Below are 25,343 nucleotides of genomic sequence, written 5' to 3'. Positions count from 1 at the left end.
GTCTCAGGAGACTCTCTGTCACTGACGTCAGGAAAATCTTTCTATCTGTATCACCTATAATCAAAGCAAAACAGCCACCCTTATCCCACAAAAGCTCTTTAACGCCAGCAGAACTCACAAGAAGGCAGGGCAGGGACACACAGGACCTCATTCCATCCATACCTTTACTGTCACAGATGACCACACCACTGTTATGAAATTAGAAAGCTCCAATTCAAAAGACAGTTATTATATTTTGATTAACATTAATACATTTATTTAATTGTAATTTACTTTTCATTCATAAAAAGGACAAAGCACGGTCCTGCTCTACTCATTTGAAAAAAAAAAGATAAAAAGTAACTAAAAAAACAGTTCAATATTCATCAGTATCAAATCATAGTAATATCAAGTTTCCTGAAATATAAAGAAACAACAAATATGTCTATCTATATAAACTTTAATTAAGAACCTTGCGTTTTAAAACAGATGATACATTAGTTTTTATTGACAACAATTTGAAACTGAAGGTCCCAGCCAAATTTACCCAATTATGTGAAACAGAAAAATCTCCCAACTATCTGATCAGTATTTGAGACCTACCTCATCTGTGTTGCTGATTTAAAAAAAGAAGTGGCTTTCCTTCCCAGGTCATTTCCATGCAAAAACTGAACAGATTTGCTTTTTACAGCATGTATTAGAAAAGTAAAAGGCAATCATGCATTTGGCAAAAGATTTAGCTGTGGTTGTAGATTATATAAAAATGAGTCGTACTGCAAAAGAATCAAACCAAATGAAACACAATAGAACACAATTTTTTTGTACAGAAGGCTTACAGCATATTAGTTACTTATGTATGAAGACAGCTCATTTCTCTTTCAAATAATTATACAATTTATGAAACTCAGTAGTGTTTGACACTTCGACATTCCTCTATAGGGAAGTTATCACTTTCACCTATTTAAAAAATTTTCATCTTGTAACAAATAGTTAAAATTAAACTAAAACAGTATTATTGATATCTCTTAATGAAGACTCTACACTTTTACATGTAAATATATAGTACAAAATTATACAAATAAAAGAAGGGGGTGTAAATTATTAATAGACCTATTCTTGCTTCATGTAAATATTATTATTACGGACCTCTACAGTATCACTTCTAAAAAGATAAAATCTATTTCTAAGTAGCTAGCAAGGTTGTGCTAATAAAATATGATTCAAAGCTTATAATTCTTGAAGCATCAGACATTGCACTATTACTTGAGCCAGCTGATTCAATATCACTGTGTTTCTTCAACATTCACACTCAGACTAATTCCCAGCACACCATGGAAAATGAAAGGAATGTGCATTTCTTTAACAACTTAAAAAAACCCAAACAAACCAACAAAAAACCCAACACTGAAACACTCTAGACACAGTCAGAACAAAAACATTCTCTATCTCTATTAGAGTGCCCATTTTGCAAAGGCCATAGTAAACACTGAGATTCGACTAATGGTTGGGATCTGACTTTCTTGCGACCTCGCTTTCATGTATGAACACGCAGTTGGATCACTCAGTACTCTGTCAAATAGGGAGACGGTCTCAGAACTCTAAACCTCTTATTTACAACACTACAAACATTAGAATAATATCAAGTTCTTGAAAAAGCATATAATTCTCCCAAATGTACCCCTTCACTACTGGAAGGTAACACCTGGCATCTGCAGCATAAAAATGTAAATATAATAAATTTTTTTACTGTGTTACTCTGTTTTTGCCATTTACTGTATATCTTTTTCTTTTTTTATATTTTAAATCTTTTAACTTTAAAAAATAACATACGTTTCCTACCATTTCATGGTCCACTTGGCTGATCTTAACATGGACTACATCTCCAAAATCTTAAATGTTATATTGCTACCTTAATAATAATAATATTAATATTAATAGTAATAATGCTAAATCAAAACCAATACATTACGCTGCTTCCCTGAAAGCTGACATTTCACTCCTAAAATCAGCAACAACGACCATAATAGGATTTTTCAACAGAATTGTTTTAAGAAAAGGATATGGTAAATCTTGTGTCAGTGAAATACAGGCAAATTCCTTTAAGCTGAGCATGCTATGCATGTTTCGGGTGTTCTGAACGTCTTTAAAATAAAAACTTCCTTGTCACTGACTTTTATTTCGAGTCCTTCAAATACTATCCAATAGCCTCAAGAAATATAGCTCTACAAAAATGAAATGTTTTTGCTTTGACTGTCTCTCTAAAACCCAGTAATCCCAATAAATGATGATGGGGCCATTCAAAAATATGCAGTACACAAAACATATAGGATAGTACAGACAGACGTAGTACTCTTACATTTACCACATACAATCAACATTTCAATCTCTATTATATTTCACAATTTGTTATTCAAGTTAAAGCACCTACGTATGGTGATTTTACTTTCACTGTACAGCCTATGTTATTGGGTTTTAACACTGTAACTTGCCCCATTGGACCGAGTCATGCAACTGTCACAGATCAGCATAAGTGTTTTATAAGGCATATTGGAACAAGTTAAAAATATTTCTTAGCCTTTCAAAAGTTGATTTACTTCATGAAGGAGTTCCTGGATGCCTCAGTCCTCTTAAAGTTCATAGGAAATCGGTAGGGTAATTTATTTTAAAGTGTAATTTATTTGGCTTAGGATGGTGCCACAGGAATCAAAAAGAGTCGTGGTCCTCATCTTCGAAGGGAATCCTTTGTGTTAGGTGGAGGACAAGGTAAATCCAGCTACATTCAGAATCCCGAGCAGGCGAGGACACCCAGGGTAGGCACCACCAAGACCAGGAGCAGAGTCGGTACTCCAGCAGTGGCACCTGCGCATCGAATAGATAACAACACGGTGTTGGTCTTACTTCAGTATTACTCGTGGCGGGGGGGAACAACCCTGGATGAGAGCGAGGACGAGGGGTACGAAGGCTGGAAAACCAGCTGGTGTATCTCAGCACAACCCCTACCTGTATGGATAATCTGAAACGGACAAAGAGACTTGCTACAGTACAGCGGAGGACTCGCTCTTTTGTTCTGCAAGAGCTGTTTATGCGGCGTGTTTATACAAGCAGCAAGGCCATTCAGAACGCATCAGTGTATTGTGATCTGGCGGGTCCGACAAGGCAAGAGGTTATACCAGGAGGTAAAAGGTCAAAATAAATATTTAAACACGTGAAAACAAAATTAATGGAGTCTTTGAAATGTGATGAAGGAAAGAGACACCTTTGGAAATGTTAATGTTCATATGATCAGCAATAATCTGAGAGATGTCAAAGAGCCGGGTCCGTTTGTTTACCTGCCAGATTACAAAGTCCAGATGGCTGACTTCTAGCAGTGTGGCATTTACACATTTACGTCTCTTAAAGTCACAAGGGTTTTTCTTAAACAAATAATATAAACAAATAAAGACAAAAAATATTAATTGACAGCTTACAAACTTCACATGACTTGCTCTGGTGAACAGGCATAAGAATTACTGTTACGTTAAATGGCTTGTGTTGCCACTGTGCTGCCCATTAAGAAGCATCAATGTGAGAAAATGACCCAGTCAAACTGACAGTGACTGTCAGCCTGGCTGTCAGCCTTGGAGATGGGCCAAAGGAGCTGGGGAACGGGCTGTTCTTTCATGGTATTGGGCTTGCCTAGGTCAGGTTGGTAGCGTATAGGTGGGCAGTGCGGGACCCAGCTTACTGCTCGCCTTGCTGTTGGATACAAACTAAGGCCAGAAGTGCTTGCAGCTGGTGGTGACAGTCCTGAGGAGCTGCTGGAACTGACCCACTGGACAGGTCTCCAGCAAATGTTCTTCTGAATGAGGAAAAACCAGACTGAAAAGGTAACACATGAACCAAACGGCACCGTTTTCAGCAGGGAGCACTGTTTTAGCTAATGACAGGCAAAGTATGACAAATTTCACTTATTCTTTCATAGAATTTAAGGTCCCAAAAGAGAATTCACATTCTCTCATCAGATGTCTTGCAAGGACAAGTCACATCATCTGGTCCAGCGCCATGCAGGCTCCTAGAAAGACAGATCTGTAGGTTTTACACGTCTGCCACAGAAGTTTATGCATCTTTCAGGATAAATAAATAACTTAATTCTTCATTTTGTGTCTGTCTCAAACCTCCTATTAATAAGGTGCTGTATTATTTATAAAGTAGCAAAACAAGATCCTGAGTGCCAAAAAAATGCTGGTTTGAAGGAAGAATTTGGCCAAATACATATTTGAAAGTTACCTTCAAGCATTTATTGCTTACAGTATTTCCTACCCACAATAATAAGGACAAAGTAAGGAAACTAGATGGAGATGAAAATGACTAATAATAAAAAATTTTTTTATAAAATTTGTGGATTAAGTCCAAATCAGAAAACTCCAGAGTTCACCAGCTCATCAGTTAGATCTGGATATATGGAAGTGATAGTATTTAGTCATTTGTGGTTCCTACATACATAATTGCGGAGATTTTTTCTGATGGGGTTTTCACAATATGTCTCAATACACTGTGGGCTTGACTTCCTTCTGATCAGCATCTTCTCTGATGTACCCTACACGTACTATTTATAATTCCGAGATGAAAGCTTTGTCCCCCAAACAAATTGTGCCTAAGGACGCTTCTCCTCTTTGCAGTCATTTAACTGAGCCTTCATCTGCAGTTGCCCATGTTCATAGCACTATCTCCTCTCCTCATTTGGCTTTAAAGAGCCCCACCCCAAACAACTGCAGTTTTCAGGCAGTTGTTCGGAAAGCCAGTTGGGAGCCTATCTCAAACTGGAGTGCTCAGTCTTCTTTCCTTGTAACTGGCTTATTACAATACTTCCCAACTAAATCCTGCGCATTGGTACGGTGGGAAAAATCACGTTCCACCAGATCTATAGTACATGTGTATCACTGGGGAGAGCTGGGTGTAAGACACCTTTCACCCAAGGTGTCTCTCCAGGGAAGGTGTTAGAGGAGCGTGTGCCTTCCCCATCCCAGAACAGGAATATGCTTATGAGGTGACCAAATACCACACAACGAGATGTGCCTACAGCTGTTCATATGCATGTATGTACAGCTTGTCACCTACCAAATCATTTAACAAAAAGCGGACCATAAGCCACTAGCAAATGGAAGGCCTGACTTGTTTACAGTTGGCCTTTAGTAGTGAATTTCAGTGCTACTAGAAACGCAGCTCTGAAAGGCAGTCTCCCCTGACCCATGGATGAAGCTCTCTCTACGCAGACCCCATCCGGGTTATATTCGGAAGACAGTCTCCAAGATGGAGACAACTATTTCCTCTCCTGTTTCTACCACGGAAAGTGGAATCAAGTATTTTTACATGATCCTGGTTTCTCCATTGTCCCACCAGGGAGAAATGCACAGCATCTGCCATGAAGCCAGAATGTTAGGGCTTTCCCCACAGAATTTATTTTAAATTTCAGCTGTATTCCTCTTGCTGTCCCCCTTCGTTCTAGGTCTACCACCCCACTCCTCCTGACTCTGGTCCTCACTCACATCAAGTCTTTCTGCTGCTCCACCCTCTTCCCTGTCCCTCATACTAAACTCTGCCCGTTTTCTCTTGCTTCTGACACCTCAAAACTCTTCTCTGCTCCCGTTCCCATCCTTTCGCCTGCTGCTGTCTGAAGTCAAGACTTCTTCCTAAGTCCTTTCTGATACCCAAGCACTTGGAAAATCAAGAGAAGAGACCTTCCAATCCTTCTTCATCAGCTCAATTCAGCTGTAAAAAGTACATGTCTATGAATAGTACATTTTTCCATACGAAGCAGTATATCCACCTCAGTGAAAGATAAAATGGAGGAAAATACTGGAAGATTGCTTTTTTAAGTATCCATAAACAGAGGAATTTTATGCTTAAGATGAACATGAATGTATGTTCATATATATTCTCAAACATAACAACTGCACATTTTGGCAACAGTGAAAGTAAAGGGGTGTATTTATCCGTACTTTTTAGTGATTTATGAGACACATTAATCTTTTCTGTAGTCTTTATGCCTAAATATTGAAGTAGTGGTTCTTAATGAATGAATAACAGCCATAGAAAAAAAATAATCCAGATTTCATATTTAAGAATATCCACAGAACACGTATTCTGCCTTTGTCAGACCAGAATAATGCAGTTGGAAAGACACAACTAAGCTCCTACTTTGAATGCTTCTAATGAAGTTAAATGATGAACAAGCATGAGGAAATTTTTATTTGCATGTAACTATTCTACAGGCAGAAAGGAATAATAAATCTTCCACTGAGATGTGCTTGCTGGCTCCGGAATTAATAGTTAGCTATTCACCCCATTACAGCAGTTTCTTACAAGGTTTAGGAACGGTTGCAGAGATATGTATAACAGCTCTTTGCAATGAAGCAAATCCTACCCTTAGACAGCACATTAACAGAACATTAGGAGGACAAATGCACATTAAACAGATCATCTCTTCCTTTTTCTCGTTAGATTACTGACCCATATGTCAGGAACTATATTTTACTTCAAACTCCAGTCACCAGTGCATGACAGCCAGTACACTCCTGCAGCTCATGAATGGAAATTAATATAAGTTTCTGCCTAAGTACATAATACAAGATTTAATTCTGTGCAGTAATGCAATGTGATCTGTCAGTTTTAACAATCTTTAAAAACTAGAGAAACACCAGATAAGGACTTAAATGAATGTGTACAAATAAACACGTGGATGTAAATTAAAACAGAAGGATTATTAAGCTCCTTCTGAAGTCTGGCCAGGTATGAGCTGGATATATTTAGCACCTAAAGATTCATTTTCTCCTCAGTATTAAAATGTGTGACCTCTCCTCTCAACCTGCATCTTGCGTATCCAGTGTGCGTGCAGCTGCAAACTACAGTCATCAAAGTCAAGGCCAAACCCAAGTCACTATCACATGACCTAACTACCACTGTAATACACCATGTGTGGACTTCATATCAAAAGTCCTCATTTCTTTCAAATAAACAATGAAACACACACCTTCAATTTGCCTTTTTTTCCCCCAACAGCCCCAAGCAAAAGAAGTTGTGAAATCTTGCCATATTCCCGTAGAGACCTTGCTACTGTCTGCTATAGAATTCCTGTAGTTGATATTTTTAAGCCTAGGACTAAAGCATCTACAGGAACATCTACTCAGAATGTAGCTTAAAATTGAATCCAATTTGCATGAGACGCATGCAGTTAACCTAACCTTTTTTCCTGCCTGCTGTTCTCAGCAGCCTTTCTCACAAGAGGTTGTTTATCTGAGTAAGTGAAGAGAACAACTGCTGGACCAGTTTTTCTTCAGCAAGATCGTTACATATTACAGGAACCCCTGGTAACAACCCACTAATCCACAGCTTTCCTTTCATATTTTAAATTCTGTGTTGCCATCTCAATCTCATGAAGTCTAGGATGAAATATTTTACACTTCTGAATAGAGATCCCCAATTTTACTGACACCATGAAGAGAATGCAACATTCTTCCAATTATATTCAGAAGTAATGAAATAAATTTAATGCCTAAAGGAAACAGGCATTAAAACAATTCAGACTTCGATATATTTCCCAAGCCTTTGTAACAATTTGTTATTAAAAATACGTCATTATTTTCTTTAAATGTTACTTATCTTTAAGATACGACATTTTTGGCGCTTTTCCCAACATCAGTATCTTTTTATACTGGATTGTAAAAAAAAAATCTAGAGGCCTGTTTAGAAATTTTACTTTCATCAGATCTGTGAACCAGGAAATTAGTTACTGGTCATCTGTGAAGCTGTCATACGTGAGTAACTTCTCTTTCTCAGTGGGAAAGTGTTTGCCCTGCCAACATACACAAACTTCAAGCTATTCCTTGGCTAATCATGGGCTGATCCTGTTGTGGCAAAACTCTTTCTCCGCTTTTGTTGTGAGGAAAGATTGTTCAAGAATTAATTTGTATTAAATGACATCAGTTTGCTTAGTTTCCAGGTACTGAACGTCGAGGGGTATGTCTACATGACTGTTCTAGTTTAAGGTGTGTGTTTTTAAATGAGTAACTCAGCTGCCTCCTTTATTTGGGTTTATTCTACACTGTGGAGCTGTTTTGGATACCCTGTGCAGGACCAGATTAGAGGTAGTCCAAAGTAAAACCTGACATGAGCATACGGTGTAGAGCTGTATCCTCAATGCCAGTTTCTCTCTAGAGATCCACTCCTCTTGTGCTGCACAAGTCGTTCAGGCTGCCTTTGTGTCTGTTTTGCAAAATAGATTTCTGTTTTCTGAAAGAACGGCCAAATTCCCATTTTCCTGAAAATAATATTCTCCTTTTGGTCCAGGACCCAAGCCTCATCTTCCATTAGGACTATCTGTTTTTATAGCTCTCCTTTTTATTTTAAGAAAGGTAAATGCAAAGTGTTCTCATATTCTGTTTCTCCCTGCTTCCAACTAAGCTCACTCGCTTCTCTGGGAAAAAATTGAGCCACCTGAAAAAATAGGTATTTTTGCCTGCCATGTCTTTTAGTTTCTTTAGCGTATACTAGGCTTCATTAATATCTCTTTCTTGAGTGTTTCCATATTTACCAGGTAGAAAAGAAAAGTAGGAAGGGAGAAAATATAAATTCTTCAGGTTAAACTAAACTGCATAAAATAAGTGGGTGGGTTTGTAGTTCTGTCAGCTGGCTTTTGAAAAGAAATTCCACTTATCCCAGCTGGAAATACTGTTTTCATGAAAAGCTATTGCAAAAGAAATGGGCTGTATCAGCTGACATGATTGAAATTCTGTTATCCCTATTCATGGTAAATGGAAAATAACTGAACTAATTAGAATATGCTTATCTTGCACCACTGGCATCATTGCTAAGTCATGGGTCCAACTTTCCCTTGTCTAGGAATACCTTTGCTTGGGCACGAGGAAATTTGCCTTTTGCCTGTGCCATAAATCTTTAAAGAAAGGTGCTATGGAGTAATTCATAACCCCCTGAATTACTGTTTTGCAGCAGAGTAGACGTATAGGATGGCAATAATGCTGTCTGTGCATCTGCCCATGCTTTGTGGCTTGGTAAGGTTTGCTGTGCACCAGCGGAACAGCTTTAAACCTATGGTACGAAAAAGAGACTGAACTTTAAATACGTATTTGAAGGGCTGCTGATGGTCTGGGCAGTTTGTCCACCCCATGATGTTAAGTCTGCCTTCTCCTACTTTAAAATCCATATGCCAGAGACAAGGAAATGCTTTGCTTTGTTCTGGCGATGGCATCTGGTGTGTTGGCAGGCAGGTGCAGGGGCTTCTTTGCCATTGACTCTGGCCCTGCTACAGACATGGGCTGCCAAAATGAAAAAATGCCTTGGACTCTGAGGAAAATGAGATAATTTTCAGTTGGTGGGCTACTATTTAACTACCAATAAAAGTTAATTATTTCTCAGCTACCTCTTCCCCATCACATATATTACTGTTCATTACATATTCTTTTGCACGGAGATTTAAGTAGAAGGCCACAGGTAATATTTTTTAAATGTACTCTTTTAAAGCAGGTATCATATATATCACAAATAATAGCAAAAACAATCTATGGGGGTCCTTCTGTGGTCCAGGCAACAGTTGTAGTTATATTTCACAGGTATTTTGTGAGTTTCAGGATTGCTTATATGACCTAAAGATCGTCATACCTCTCAGCATCTGCCCTGTCTCTCCAGTTGTGAGCTGCCACTCCAGACAAACTGGCTCACCAGCAGCACCAGGAGTACTGCCAGGCCAAGTAAGGCTGAATCACGCGCTCAGCTAGGACAAGGTGTTCACTGCTGGAAACTGCCTGCTGAAGCAGCAGGAGGAACTTGGAGTGAGTTTTGGTAGCTTGCCCCTGTAGAAAAGCTTATCTGTAATTACACTGATTGACTGTCTGGTGTGGCAAAACACATGGCTGTCAATGTTCCCACATAAATGTATTCTGCATTGCCTCAGAAATTATGGTTGACAGTCATTCAGAGGAATTTGATCATCCTCTGAGAGAGTCACTGACAGGTTTTTCACAAAAAAGGGATAATTTTTCAGGGAAAACACGGGAGGCCAAAAGAAAAAGTTTCATTGTAACCCTGAAAAGAAGAAAAAGGACAGTTCTTTGGCCACCTGGCGTGTCTGAGTGAGGCCAGCTGGGTTTCTGAGTGAGGAACTTGTTCCTCCTTGTTCAAGAAAATAGGGATTTGTGAATGTTTTTTACAAATAAATTCACCCCAAGCATACACCAGATACATCACTCCTTTTCACTGGCAAATAGTCCACATTTAAACAACCACATGGTACAATGGATGAACAGTAGAAACTCTTCAGGTGCAAAATGGTGGTGAATTAATGTGAAAAATATTGTAGTTTTGGAATTTCTCTGTTCTTGGGAACAAATGTGGCATGTATAAATACTGAGGTATGCTAAAAGCCTGTCTTCAAAATCTTCATCTTTCAGCCTGGAATCAGAAGATGAAGAAGGATGCCTTCAGCTTCTACAAGAGCAGAAGGGCCCAGTCTTAACAGGCTGGATAACAGTGCTTGCTTCATGGCAGGGAAAGGCCACCATCCCTCCATAGCACATGACAAGACTTGCACAGTGTGTGCAGTACAGCATGGGTCTCATGCTCATGAAACTGGCCATGTGCTACACAGACTTCACGTACAGGCAAGTCCCATCACCACGCAGCCCTTGAGGAAGAGGGAAGTGAAGGGCAGCCTCCCTCCCTCTGCTCCCTGAGCACAGCAAGCAGGGAGAGGAATAGGACTCACCCACGGTTGGGGAGCAACACGGCAAACTTGCAGTAGAATCAACTAGTGGACTGAGAAGGAGCAAAGAAAATAAGTTAGTCCAACAGGTCAGCTCAGCTTAAATTTGGCCTTGCTATTCAGCAAGGCAGAAAAAAATCTTAAATCAGGCATGGAAGTTAGTGCAGAAAGGAAGAGAAAGCAAACAGCTGGCCTAGCATGTGCCTCCCCAGAGTAAAATAATGTAATTTTTACTGATAAGGATATACTTTGAACAATTGGGTACCGTTAAACCAGAGAGGTCAATACAATTTTCCAAAGTAGCTGGGTAGCAGGATCTCTGGTAAAGAAGACAGATAGGAATAGGCAGGATAAATCATCTTAGAGGGCTGCATGGGCTGCATAAACCAGAGAAAAGGTACACTGGTTAATCGGAACCTTTACTGGGAATGCTCCAATTTGCCCAGTTCCAAAAAAAGCTACAATAACAGGAGGAACAGATGAAGGTAAAAACTAGCAAGAACAGACAAAAAACCAAGAGCAGGGAGTTAGTGTAGAAATTGTCCCTAGTTTGATACATTTGTTGGGAACTCCATCTGGCTTTCTAACAAAGTTATTTTCAGATTGTGGGGACTTTGCAGGTACGTGCATAAAAGGCTGTGACTAGTACCACATTCCCCTCCAGCTGAGCACATCATTTTACATTTTAGTGTCCTGATACAGAAGTACAAACAGCCATTGTAACTGAGTGCAAACACTTCCTTTAAAGCCAGATAAAGGTTTTTACTTCCATACTCTGTAATGTCAGAAAAAGATCTGAAACAACCATCACTGTGTTCTATTTTTATAGAAAATAATAACTTAGAAATTTATGAATTACTTATTTTAGGGAGAGAGAGACAAAATCTTCTCATGTGCAGGTAAATGAGGGAAACATTTTTTTACAGATAATATCTAAGTGAGCCAGCAGTGCCTAAACCTGGCTTTATTCAGCTGCTCATCTGTTCAGATGAGTGACTTATGCTGCCACATTAAATTCTACATTTCACTTATTTCTGCTCTGCAGTATTAGAAATTACAGAATTTAAGCACAGAAAGGATAGTTATGTTTTTTAATATATATCCTATATAATCTAAATATTGCCTCATATACGATACAATTGAGGTAGCCTTTTACTTAGTTTCTCCTGTACTGAGCCCAGGCAGATGGATTTTTCTACAACACACCTTCTAAAATGGCTCACAGCCTTGATTTAAAAACATCAGGAGTTGAAAAGCAAAAAATCAAGCAGGTTTTCCTGCTTCTGGAACAGAAAATGTCAAATTGTTCTTCTGTTAGAATTTCTCTCCTTAGGTAGTTTTTACTTCAGCCGCTCTAGTTCGAGCCGCAGCACCAAATTTGATACTCTGATACATTCATATGAACTTAGATAAAGGATCCTTCTGACATTTTCTACTTTGACAGAAGTAATATTCCTGCTTCGCTTCCTACTGGCTTAATATAATTGTGTTGAACAGACACAGAAGACAGACCACGTAGCACTCTTCCAATGCCTACTTCTAAGAGCTCTGTTGTCAAGTGTCCACCTATTGCTTCTATGAGCATGCTTTAGAAATATTGTAAAAGTAAAATATATGGTATTAATCTTTAAAGGCAAGAAAATTTTGACATTGACGTCCTTCAAGTATTCTGACAGAGGCACAGAGAATTTCAGTACGCACTATTTAACATATCTATATAAAGAAGGCAAAAATACACACAAGTATTTCTTATATGGTCACCGGCACTTAAAAGAGATGTTCAGTAGATCTGAAGCTCAGAAGTGATACAGTTCGCAGGAGCATTAAACACCTGGGTGTACCTCTGACCTCCCACTCATATCAGGACTGTCGCCAACACTAGATGTTGTCAGCTGCAATTTTGCCTGGCTGAGTCACAGAAATCTCCAAAGATGAAAGCTGTACAGCCTCTCTGGATAACCTGCTCCAGTGCTGCACTGCCCTCTGCGTGAAATTTTTCCTAATGTCCAGCCTGAACCTCCCAAATTGCAATTTCTGGCCACTGCCCTGTATTATGTCATCTGCCATTATCAAAACTTTGGATTCATCACCTTTGTAACTGCTTTTTATACAGTGCTGTACTTCTGTTAAATCACTCCTCTCCACCACACTAAACCCTGGTGTTTATTAAAGGAACTAGACTCTGTGATGCTTTCTTAATAGTAAACTAAAGATCGGTGCACCTTCCTTACTACCAAAGAGTGCTTCTCAAGTCTCTTGTACTTTGCCACTGAAGTACCAAGGGGATCAAGTGCACCCTCAGTAAGTTTGCAGATGACACCAAGTTGGGTGGGAGTGTTGATCTGCTTGAGGGTAGGAAGGCTCTGCAGGGGGATCTGGGCAGGAAGAATCAATGGGCCAAGGTCAATTGTACGAGGTTCAACAAGGCCAAGTGCCGGGTCTTGCACTTGGGTCACAACAACCCCACGCAACGCTACAGGCTTGGGCATGAGTGGCTAGAAAGCTGCCCGGCAGAGAAGGACCTGGGGGTGCTGGTTGACAGCTGGCTGAACATGAGCCAGCAGTGTGCCCGGGTGGCCAAGAAGGTCAACAGCATCCTGGCTGGTATCAGGAATAGTGTGGCCAGCAGGAGTAAGGAAATGATCATGCCCCTGTACTCGGCACTGGTGAGGCTGCACCTCAAATTCTGTGTTCGGTTTTGGGCCACTCACTACAAGAAAGACATTGAGTTGCTGGAGTGTGTCCAGAGAAGGGCAACGAAGTTGGTGAAGGGTCTGGAGAGCAGGCCTTATAAGGAGAGGCTGAGGGAACTGGGGTTGTTTAGTCTGGAGAAGAGGAGGCTGAGGGGAGACCTTATCACTCTCCACAACTACCTGAAAGGAGGCTGTAGTGAGGTGGGTGTTGGTCCCTTCTCCCAGGTTACAAGCGATAGAGTGAGAGGAAATGGCCTCAAGCTGTGTCAGGGGAGGTTTAGATTGGATATTAGGAAAAATTTCTTTACTGCAGGCACTGGAACAGGCTGCCCAGAGAGGTGGTGGTGTCACCATCCCTGGGGTTGCTCAAAAAACATGTAGATGTGGCACTTCAGAGCACGGTTTAGGAGACATGGTAGTGTTGGGTTGACAGTTGGACTTGATGATCCTAGAGGTCTTTTCCAACCTTAATAATTCTATGATTCTATGATTCTATAAGTAACTGGAAAACTAACACTGCTGCCTTCGTCAGAGAATCACTGGCTTGTGTTCTAAGAGAGATGTTTCATCAAAAGGTGTGTTAAAGCAGACGTCTAACCTAGGACTTCTGAATCACTCTCCTAGCTAAGACAAAAAGGAGTCTGGCTAGGTTAGGTGCACCCAAGGCACCCATAAAAAGTAAGATAGATTGTAACCGCTGAACTGAAAAATACCACAAGGATTTGAATAATGTAGTTCCACGGCTTGCTACTGAAAATGAGAACACCTAAGAATTGTCATGACTAGAAAGTATTCCCTTCTTCATTCCTTCACCCCTGTGATCACGTCTGCAATCCTGTCTAGATTATTAAGGGGAAAAAATTAATGAGATGAGTCTTCCAAAGATTACTTTAAATCACTCTAAACTCTACTTGGCTGCCTTTGATTTCTCAAAGCAATTAAAAACACTGTATAAATATAGTTCAATAGTTAAGTCCTACCAAGAGGTGAGAGCAGAATATGCATTTGTATTAAATTAAATCATTATGCATCAAAGGGATTACGCTATTAAAGCAAAATACTAACCTTGGCATTTACTCTATGAGCTATGTGATTTTTTTCTGTGATATTCTTTTTTGCTATGTTGCTACATAGCATAAGAGAGTTAAATAATTATCTTTTGGATTTTTTCCATCTTCTTCTAATAGTAGACTACAATGAATATAAAATAACAAGCACTTTGTTCCATAAAAATGAAGGAGTATAGTGTTCCTGTATTGGTGCAATAAAAACTGAAAGTACCTGTATGATATGCCTCAACAACTGGATAAATTAATGGAGAAGAATAGTTCAGCCAAACTGAATTTGAATGTCAGACCTTTAGTTCCTTGATGAATTGATGGTCCTACTGAAACAGTGGCAATCAAAACCTTGCTTAAAAAACATATTCCTAACTGCACAGTAAACTGAAAATTGTTTTTCTTCTTCTCCTTAAACATTTTAAAAGTTAGTCACTGTTTGGTGGGTAATATCCAAACTGTTGACGACAGTGAAGTATTTAAGGGTTTCAGAAGAACTAATCTTTTGTCCATCAACTAAATATTATTCAGGCATTTCATAGTACACTTTCCTGAAGCTGGGAGTATAAGGGCAGCTTTAGTGAGTGAGACCAAAGGCCTACCTAGCTCAGGATCCACTCCAACTCAGGATCCACCAATGGTCTGTAACAGATGCACTGAGAAGGTAAAAAAAAACCTCATGGCTTGCAGAATATGACTTTCCTCTTATATTGTTTCCTGCTTGTGTTGAAGTAGCTCCTGAACTACTTTGTAGCTTCTGTTCAGGAGCTCCTGAGTTAAAGCCTGACTATAGGACATAGTTTTAAATAAGGGCTGATAGATCAAGCCTCTGTAAGTAATCTTCCTACACTTAGCTCTTCCTGTTGTTCATGACTACCTTACTAGCCATCTTACTCTAGCTGAAGGCTCCTTGCCTCTCTCACACACCTCATCCATCGCTGCAGTACCCTCACTGATTTTCTCTATACTTCTACGGTATCTTTCTTTTATATCTTTCAATATCTTCAGTATCTTTACTTTCTGAGATCCAACAAGAATATATGTTTTCTGTGACAGTCACACCTTCCTATAGCATTCTTGCAAGCTTGGGGATAGCCAGTGAAATTTCCAATATGTAACAAGTTAAAACATGTAACAAGGTATATGAAGTTGCCATAAATTTCTTTTTTTGCTAATGTTTAAAGGCAGTGCAGAGTTCTCATGCCTTCATGTGACCAAGCAACAGCCCTCAGTGGGGATTTTGCAGGCAATTCCCAAGCTCACACAGACAGGCATGCAGCAACTCAGACTGAAGATGAAAGAAGGAGGAAGTTACATGGTCCTTTTCAAGACAGTGGCCACTTTTCCTGTTTTGTGATGTGCAGCAACTATGGGTTCCTGTCTTGTCAGTATTCTCTGATAATGAGTAACCTACTCATTATCATTGGGTGATATTGTTCTCTTAAACCTCTGTTGTTCTAAATCCATGTACACACACATCCAATTTCTAGCTATAAAGCCTGTCAACCACCACTGCACAGCTTAGTCACGAGCCTCATGGCTAAAAATGAAATCCTCTTCTATTCACACTTTGTGTGTATCCAGGTTTTCTCATATAAATAAACATAAATGACAAAATAAACAGCATTGAGATTATCATAGGATAATGCAGACTAAGAAAACATAACTAGATATGAAAACATTTCTGCAGTCAGACTTACTGTTGTGTTCAAATACAAGAAAAAGAGAAGAAATTGAAATTAAGGAGAATATGACTTTTCAAGAAAATGCTTGTTCTAGCACTGAATGCATTGTCACACATGGAATTGCCAAACCTTAGTTGTCAAAGTAAGGCTTGAAAGCAGGCAGTACCAATAAATTAGAACTCTGATGAAATGAAATGTGATGATGGAGGAAAATCAAGAGAAATACCAGAGAACCAAGTATGTTTTTTCAGCCAGATTTATGTACCAGGTTAGAGGGTATTCTGAGTGTTTTCTTCTTAATTTTTGAGCCATGAGACAAGAGCCAAATGCATTTTGAAAATTACATTTCTTGTAGAGGAGAGCTCTTTTGGAAATTTATTTTTAGTTTAGTAGAAGCTTTTTGTTACATTCTTGTCACAGATGCATAATAAGTTCCAAGATCAGTAATGGAGGACTGTCATGCCTGTTAGAGGACTGTTTTCATCAGCATTCCTTTTGATTTTTACCTGCGTTCTCCTCTTTTCTTATTACTACAACCATCTTTGCAACAGATGGACATTTTCGCATTATGATCAGAAGATTTTGATTACACCACAAGAAAAGTGAATGATCGCCTGGTTTACTTGGTACTAATATGTGCAATAAATATTAATGTCCCCTTTAAATAATAATAATAAAAGAAATTAAAATCTAAACCAAAATGTTTGTATGAGTTACAACGGGCAAAAAATTTGCATTTTCCTTTGAAAAAGCTATGCTTCAAAGTAAATACTTTTTCAGGATCCTAAAACATGCCTCTGGCAAATAGAATTCATATGTCTATGTATGTGTGTGGCGAATAGAGAAGCTGTAATTTTGTTCTCTTGCTATAAGCATATACAATGCAAAAATTGTTCTTTGTCCATGACACTATTTAAACTGAGACATTAACTCGATTTCATACTTGAAGGTGAAGGTATCTTCATTTTTTCACAATATTTTCCCAAATCAGAAGCTACCCTCCCCTGTCCCCCACCCTGGACGAAATTTTAAAATTTGAGAGCTTGATTCTATTTTTCCTTACTCTGGCATAAATTAATTGCACTGAGGCCAGAGAACTTATACAAGTGAAGTGAGAAAAGAAACAAGCACCATATGGTTTTAGTTCCTACTGATTGCACGCTTGCTTTGATTACATTAATATTAGCATTATGACAAAGCACTGCAATCCAAAAAGCATGCAAGAGACAAAAAAAAATCTTGGCATTTAATATATTTCAGAGAAAACAGATTATCCGGTTATTAGCCACTGGAACGAACTCCTTTGGTTAAACAAGTAGTTCCAACCTTCAACTGGTTTTTGTATCTCAAGAATGACTTTTAAATTGTGTAGCTCACTAATTTACTAAAATGGGGTTGAAAAATATCCCCAAACCCCTAACTGTGTAACAGGCACTGGCCAATAAAACACAACAGTTCATGACTGTATTTTACACTGATTATAGCTGTATGCTGAAATGCAGCTCAGCATATATACAGTGAGTGATTTTATGATAAGAACTTGCATTTCAAGGTGTTCACTAACAAGAAATGCACGTGAGATGGTTGTGTTTGGTAAACTTCCTTTATATCATTCTCAACTAAAGCACTGCATCCTGGAGGAAGCTGACTGGTTATATGAGTGCAAAGTTGCTGCAGCACGTTTGCCTCCTTCTGCAGCATGTCTGGGCTTTCTGTGAGAAGGAAAAGGAGGAGGAAAACATGAAAGAGAGTTTCTCCCTTAGACAAGGGGTTGAGCTAGAAATAACATCTATTCCTAGTTTCTTTTACATTTGACTTTCAAATGTAACTTTTGTTAGTTAAAATGTGCTGTATTTTTAATACCTAAGTTAAGATCGCAGGGCCAGTTAGGGTTCCTGAACTAGAGTTCTTGTACTTAAACCTAATTCAGACCTAATTCAGCAAGTGCTAAGAATTGGTCAGAGCACATCTCCTACAAGCTGACAACACAGTAGCCTATCACAGCAGCAGCAGACTCATAAATCAGGGAAATGGTTTTGGTTTGTACAAGGGTGTAACTCATATACCTCAAATATAGGCCAAAAGATGTCTTCTGGTGTCCTGTCTGCCCTTCAGTTGCTAATCCAGAAGACCTTAGGTCTCCTGTAGAACATGTCATGCTTGCCAGCATTGTGTGGATGTCCCTGGTAATGTGGGGCATCTCAAATGCTGCAGGCTTTGTTTAAGCTTCTGAATTACACCCTAGATGACAACTGATTATAATGGGAGCTTAGACACCTAACTCAGGTGAATTATGTAGATTACTTTGGATTTGATACACAATGAACAACAGGAAAATATCAATGTGGAAGACACGTAGGTTTTCTAGACATCCTTTCTCTTTGGTGCAGCCTTCCAGTTTGCTTAAGATTTGGTCATTCCTGGTCAGCATCCGGGCTATCTTGAACCCCTGCCCTAGTTGCTTAATTCTCCCCATTTGCTTATACAGGAAATTAATTTGGTTTGGAAATTCTAGAATCAGATGCCTAAAGGTCAAGTAAGGCAATGTCCCTCTCTGAATTTGATAAGATGCCTTGTATTTTGACTTAGCTATTGTTTACATCTCTCTGTAAATACCTTAGTTCCATTTTGGCCAGCCAATCACCAGAACACAGACTCCTGTCAAACTAGATCTCTTCTTTGCAACTCTCTGAGAAAAATCATCTTTACTTAGAGACTTCTCACCATTCTGTCACCCTTTCTGGGCAATTATTCTAAACCCCATCGTACCACTGGAAAATTTCCTTAAGAATAAAAATTAGCAGACATAATTTGCCATGCGTAGGTGTTAAAACTACACTTCATTCTGCTCTTTGGAAAAAGCATGGTTTAAGTCCAGAAATAGCCTGAAATGCTTGCCCAATCTCTATATACTGTGTATTCCAAGAAAATTACCCTGCCTTTTGTCTCCTTTTTGATGTCCTTTCCTAAACTGAGTCTAGGGAATGCTGCCTTTAACTAGGCCACCAGAGGCACAGTCCCTCTCTGTCTAGCTGGGGTATGGTAGCATTTGTGGCTGAAAATTTGGCTGCAGTTTGGAAAACGGAGCAATACAAATTTCTACAACTAGCACTTGTAGAGTGCAAACTCTCCTAGAGGTGCTAACTCTGTACGGGCACGCTTGGGGCAGGCCTCACCGGCAAGACTGATCAGCTTGCACTGACATGATGGTTCTGCTTCCTGTCTGGGAAATGATCTGCCTGCTGCTACCTAAAGGGTCTTTGCACCACACTGGTGACAGATGATAATATATGTATGATAGATACAAAGATGACCTAGGACATGTCCTAAAGATAGCAGTTGCTTCAACTTTTCTGCAACTCATAAAATATGTTAAAAGTGATTCACCCAGAGGGTGATGATATAATGCAATGTATTACAACTTTTGTAAAGCGGTTGACTTAGTACCCCAAGACATTCTCGTAGAAAATGATACACGCAGTTAACAGAGTGTATACTAAATGATTAAGTATTCGGTCACTGGCAGATTTCAAAACACAATTCTTGAAAAATGGTCATTGCATTTCTAGTGTAATTCCACAGTGAACAGTAACAGACTGAATGAAATCCAATAATTTTCATCAAAACCAGAAGTAAACAGCTAAGGATCTGTGTGCTTGAACCAAAATGGCAAAGCAGGAGAGAGTGATGATAACACATTCATACAGAAATCCAGACAGCATGGGAACTTCAGCCATTCAAACCAATGGTGCTTCGTCATGGCCACGTGCAAAATTATACGCTAAGGAAAAAAGAGACATGCCACACAGATCAGGATGAGGCATTGTATCTTGGGAAGCAAGGATTCCAGGAAGGAGTAAGAGCTGGTGTTGGACAAACAAGATGAACACCATTTTATAGCCCAGTGCAAAGAAATAAATGGCTAATGAAAGCCTTTCATAAATAGTGCTGGGAACAGTAAATGTAGGACGGCGAGACTACCTCTGCAGGCAGCAGACTTGAAACTGTGCATGTAGTTGTAGTGTCTACAGTCATAAAGGAATTCTCAGAAGTTGGAGAGGTGAAAAGAAGAGCTGTCGAAGTTATTTAAGACCTGAAGAAAATGTTATCACAGAGAAATTAAAAGAAATTCAATGTTCTCAGTCTGTCTAGCATTTGATCAGTCACTTGACTAATATGTATACATTTATTAATGGGGAGAACATACTGGGCACAAAAAGACTTTTTAATCTAGACAAAGGCTATAAAAGAAAACCATGGCCAGACCCCAAAACCAGATAAATACAGGCTAAAAATTAGGCAAAAAAAATCTTAACAGTCCAGGTGATTAATCATGAGAACAAAGTATTTGGCAAATGATGGATCCTCTACCTTTAGATAACATTTGATCAAGACTGTAACAGATGCTTCATACAAACAAAAATGGTGATACCCATGAGTTAACACTAGGTGATACAAACTGCACATATTATTGAAAACCAGCAGATCAGAGGTCCACCCCTTTAGGAATGCACAGCTTATCTCGGTGCACAGATAGTATAATATAGGCTTCTTTTAAAAGACACAATAAAGGTTGCACTGACTGTGACAAAATACTGTTGATGTTTAATCCTTACTATTCCCCAGGTTCATTTTTTAATCAAAAAGACAAGAATACAATGAAACTGTTTAAATAATAACCTTTCAAAGACACTATCCAAATCCTTGATGTTTGTTCGTATGTTCTACTTCATACACTGTGTGCTAAGACACTACTTAAATTAGAAAACTAACAAGAAAGAGATGTGCATACCATGTCTGAGCTTGTAGACAGAATTAACACTGAGCTGGAATTGAATCGGCCTAACGCATGCAAGCTCCCTTCCTCTCTTTACCAATCATCTGGACAACTCTAATGCTGAGACTGTTGCATTTCTCATTGCTTATTCACTGTATGTGTCACAGCTTCCCTTGTCTTCTGAAAAGTGGAGCTCCCTTAGCAATTGGTCTGTGGACCACTGTGGACCACCTACTTTTCTCAGTTACTTTCTCTCCTCTTAGTGGCAGGTGACAAAGGAATGAGATGCAGAGGCAACAGGTACTAGAAACTATAGGATTATTGCAAGCTGATGTCCTGAGCCTGAGGCCTGCACCATGTAGTTATGCTTGTAGGACATTACTAAAAGTTGTAGCCTAACTGGGAGCACCAGTAGAAACAGTGTGATTTTTGCAAGATTGGCAGTGCTTCTGGGATTGAGCTGGACTGCTGCTGAAGTGTCCTGCGTGCGTTACAAGTCTTCAGAAAGACTCTAAGATAAACCCTAATTCTCAATAGAGTCACTGCTGAAGAGCCACCACTCCAGTTTCAGATGGGAATGGTGTGCCCATCTCTGGGTAGTGTGCAAGAGGAAAATATTCAGTCCAAGCTTTCCGAGGAGTGTGGGAAAGAATTAAAAAAGTTATCTCCTCACCTGAAATTTTTATTTGAGCTACTTCTCCATCCCCTCCTTCACTGTGTGCTCGGACCTCAACAACATATTCACCATCACTGGGGACTGGGACTTCTATTGTGTGCTTTCCAGTTGAAAACAACTTGCCTTCATGTTGTCCATCTGGTCTATACAGTACCTAGAAAAGCCATAGTAAGATAGTTATTGAAACGCTACATTTCCATGAAAACACAGCTATTTATTATAGTGTGTAAATTAAAAAGTATTAGGTTTTCATTTATAGATGAAGCCTATATATACCAAAACTTAGCGGCAGATAATACTTTTTCCATTTTTACATAGGGTGAACCTAACCAGGTTGTTTCCTCATTGCTTTTCTGTTATAAATTTATACCACCTTTTGAAAAATAATTTCAGCCCCTACATTCAGAATAAGTAATGGAGGGTAATAATGCAGGGTGGCAATGAGCATAAAATAAAAATCTCAGAACTCAGCTGGGTCTTCCGACATAAGATTTATTACCATTTTCATAAATGAAACAACTATTAATTTTATTATTAACTCTCAGTGCTATTAAACTCTTGCAAATTCAATGGTATATGTCTTGTGCAACCTTTAGAAAAGATCTCCACGCTTTCTGGAATCACCTCTGTGAAACATTTGCAGCAATTCCCAGGAAGCAGTTCAACTCCTCAAGCAAAATTTGTACATGCAGAACACGACATTAATTTTCTTACTGACATGCAAACAGCAAAGTTAAACAGGAATTAATTTTTGAAGCTTTCTATAGGCCTGTAGTTAGTATATAAACATGCTCTAGTTATACAGTAATTCCATCTAATGAGGTTAAGTGTCGCTTCCCTTCCTCTAACTTCCCAGACTTTAAAGAACTTGTATTCCAGGAACTGTATCTCCCATGGAGATGGGAAAGGAAAGCTGGAACAATGCATACTGGTATAAGGAAAAACTATTAAAGTGTACATTTTTAAGCATTATTTTTAGCCAATAGACAGTAAGTGTAATCATATGGGAAATGAAGTTACTGCAGTCACTGATCTAAAGTTTCCCATAAAATGAATTTTATAGGAACCTCCCAAAACAATTTCAGTGCTCCAGTTTTCTCATCGACCAAGCCCCCTGGCTTTGCCCTAAGCCCACTGGATGCCTGTGATCTCTGAGCGTGATAACCTCATCTTTAGCATGCAACTATGTGTAAGTCTGAGTAGGTACCAAATTTCAACACTGTCTATAAAATATACCTCATGCAGCATACACAAAGATAAAAATATTTTCATAGATCATACTTTGTATCCTTCAACTGCAGACTCATTTGACATTGCCTTCACATGATCCCAGGTGATGATGTACCTTGAACCAGACCTTACAGAACTGATAATTCTTGGACGTTGGCTTGGAGCTGAAAAGCAACATATGTATAATGTGCGCATAAATGAGGTTTCATAAACATTCAATGTAATTTTTCTTAAGACACGTAAAAATGTAAAAAGGGAAATGATGGCTGATCTTTATAGGATTAAAGGATAGTCTCCTTCCTAGAATGAACTTTTACAGCTCCAGCCAGGCAATTTTGTACGGCTTGTCCAGTGGCTGCTTTGTGGGTTTGCCCTTCTGTGTTGCCAGAACAGAAGTGGCTGACACTACCCTTCACTATGCTGCTGACCATTTTGCACGCTGTGCTGGCATGCAGCTATAACTATCTTCAGAACCTCCCAGAAATGTGGCTTAAGTAATATTTATTCACTGAGATTAAATATTTAATTAACCATTTAAAGGCATTTCTACAGCATTTAAATTAGTAGAAATCAGTGTACCCCCTGCAGAAACTATTAATTATGTTTCACATAGTAAGCTTATAAAGATGGAGCCTTCTTAGTCAACTCAGATGAACCCTGCAGGTCCAAGTGTACAATAAATTATTTACTGTCAGAAATCCTCAGATTAGTTGTACATATTTATAGCCTATATAAGCATGTTTTAAATACATGTGTTTCTTAACTGAACATTTCTATGCATATGTTAGTGCTAGGTATCATCATTAAGTCAGGAGCTATATTCAGAAATGTATTTTGGAATGTAAATTCAAGGGGGTGATTTAGATCACCCACTTCTCAGGGCTGGCTGATCCTGGATGCCTCTACTGTTAATGAAAAAGGCAACTGGTGATGTTTTAATAGTCAGAATATAATAATTCTTGCTATTGATTAAACAGAAAGCCAGGGTATAGCTGCCTAAGTAATAGCTGGTCTGAATTGTTCATCACTCAGAATATCATGTCCAGCTCTGGGCCCGCCAGTACAAGAAAGACACGAGTCATCTGGAGTGAGTTCAGCAGAAGGACACCAACATGGTGGGGAGTTGAAGCACTTGCCCTGTGAAGGGAGGGTGAGAGAGCTGGGCTTGTTCACCCTGGAGAAGGGACTGCTTTGGAAGGGGACCAAGAACCAAAACCCTGAGCAACCTGGTCTGAGCTTGTAGCTGACCCTGCTTTGAGCAGAAGGTTGGACCTTCTGAGTCCTTTCCAGCCTGAATTATCCTATGAGCCTATAATCTGTGTCTCCTTACCATCTTTTGTAAGATATCCACATTGTACATGGCAACAGAAGTGAGCAAGGAGTGCCTTGGTAGAACTTTTCAGACTAAGAACCAATACAACATAAAGGGACAACATGGGCTATATGAATGAGAAGCCAAGTTTGAAGACATAATAGACAGGATGCAATATGCGATAATGAAGTACATGACATTTTCCATAACCTAATGCTCATTTACTTACGTGCTTTCCTGGTAATAATATCGATGGTTCTACTGGGAGGTCCATAGCCTGCACTGTTGAAGGCAGAAACATCTACATGGTAGCGAGTATTAGGCTTCAGGTTTTCCAGTTTGGTTGAATATTCTTGATTGCTCACTTGAACCCGTTGTGCAGCTGCTTCTTTATCATGAGCAGCCCAGTAACGAATCTGTAAGCAATCAAATTGGATTATTAAATTTAGCATATTTAGTCAAAAAGAAACTTTACTGAAAATTATGTATGCTGGGTATTTCTATACTACATATTCTGGGTAATAGCCGAGCTCAAAGAAATCTAACAGCAATAGCATGGAGTTTCTTCTACAGGCTGTGATTTCAACCAAGTTGTATACAGACATAAAGAAATAGAAACAAATTCAGGTTTTATCATGAAACGTTTTCTCACACTGGTTTAACTTGTTCTTAGCTAAGTCGTCAGAAGTCTGGGAGATGGATAATGCCTTCAGAGAACAAGACTGTTTTATTCTTCTTGCTGTTTTGTTTGAGCATTTTACACTGAATTTTAATATTGTTTTCCTACACTACAGTGAGACTAAACTCTGCTAATGTTTTCACAATATTTTGTTCAAAATGTCTTACAAATTTAATCGTTTTGTACTTCTATCTAGGGAATGAGAAGTATTCAGTCAAGTTACCCGTATGTGCAGGTCTAGGTACGTGTACCTGACCATTTTCTAAAGTTCTTTGACTAAATTAAATCGGATTTCATAGCTTCATGATGTTTGTCAAAGTAGATGAGAAAGAACCTGAAAAAGCTTGAACTATGGGAAAAGCATTAATGTAAGCTTGTAACATCATAAAATCCAAAGTCCAATTCACTGTACATAGAAATTCTGTGAGGGTTTTTTTCCCAAGAAATTGCTCCATTCTACTTTAATTCATTACACATTACAAAGCAGCACTTTAAAAGAGA

At 39.0% G+C, this 25,343-nt stretch overlaps 1 protein-coding gene across 1 annotated transcript in view; it reads right to left on the bottom strand.

Annotated features, from left to right (window-relative positions):
- Positions 1-151: 151 nt before the first annotated feature.
- Positions 152-25,343, bottom strand: part of CNTN1 (contactin 1) — a 255,051-nt gene continuing 229,859 nt past the window's right edge. Inside the window, exons 21-24 of the mRNA XM_064447942.1 lie at positions 24,393-24,579; positions 22,903-23,015; positions 21,619-21,775; positions 152-2,838 (exon numbers count right to left, since the gene is read on the bottom strand). Of these exons, the coding sequence (XP_064304012.1) occupies positions 2,759-2,838; positions 21,619-21,775; positions 22,903-23,015; positions 24,393-24,579 (537 nt within the window). The 3' untranslated portion in view covers positions 152-2,758. The remainder of the gene's footprint in view (positions 2,839-21,618; positions 21,776-22,902; positions 23,016-24,392; positions 24,580-25,343) is intronic.

Source organism: Phalacrocorax carbo, chromosome 1 (assembly GCF_963921805.1).
Source record: "Phalacrocorax carbo chromosome 1, bPhaCar2.1, whole genome shotgun sequence".
NCBI classification, from domain to species: Eukaryota; Metazoa; Chordata; class Aves; order Suliformes; family Phalacrocoracidae; genus Phalacrocorax; species Phalacrocorax carbo.
The sequence above is the reverse complement of the archived record's forward strand: the minus strand, read 5'-3'. Positions and strand labels throughout refer to the sequence as shown.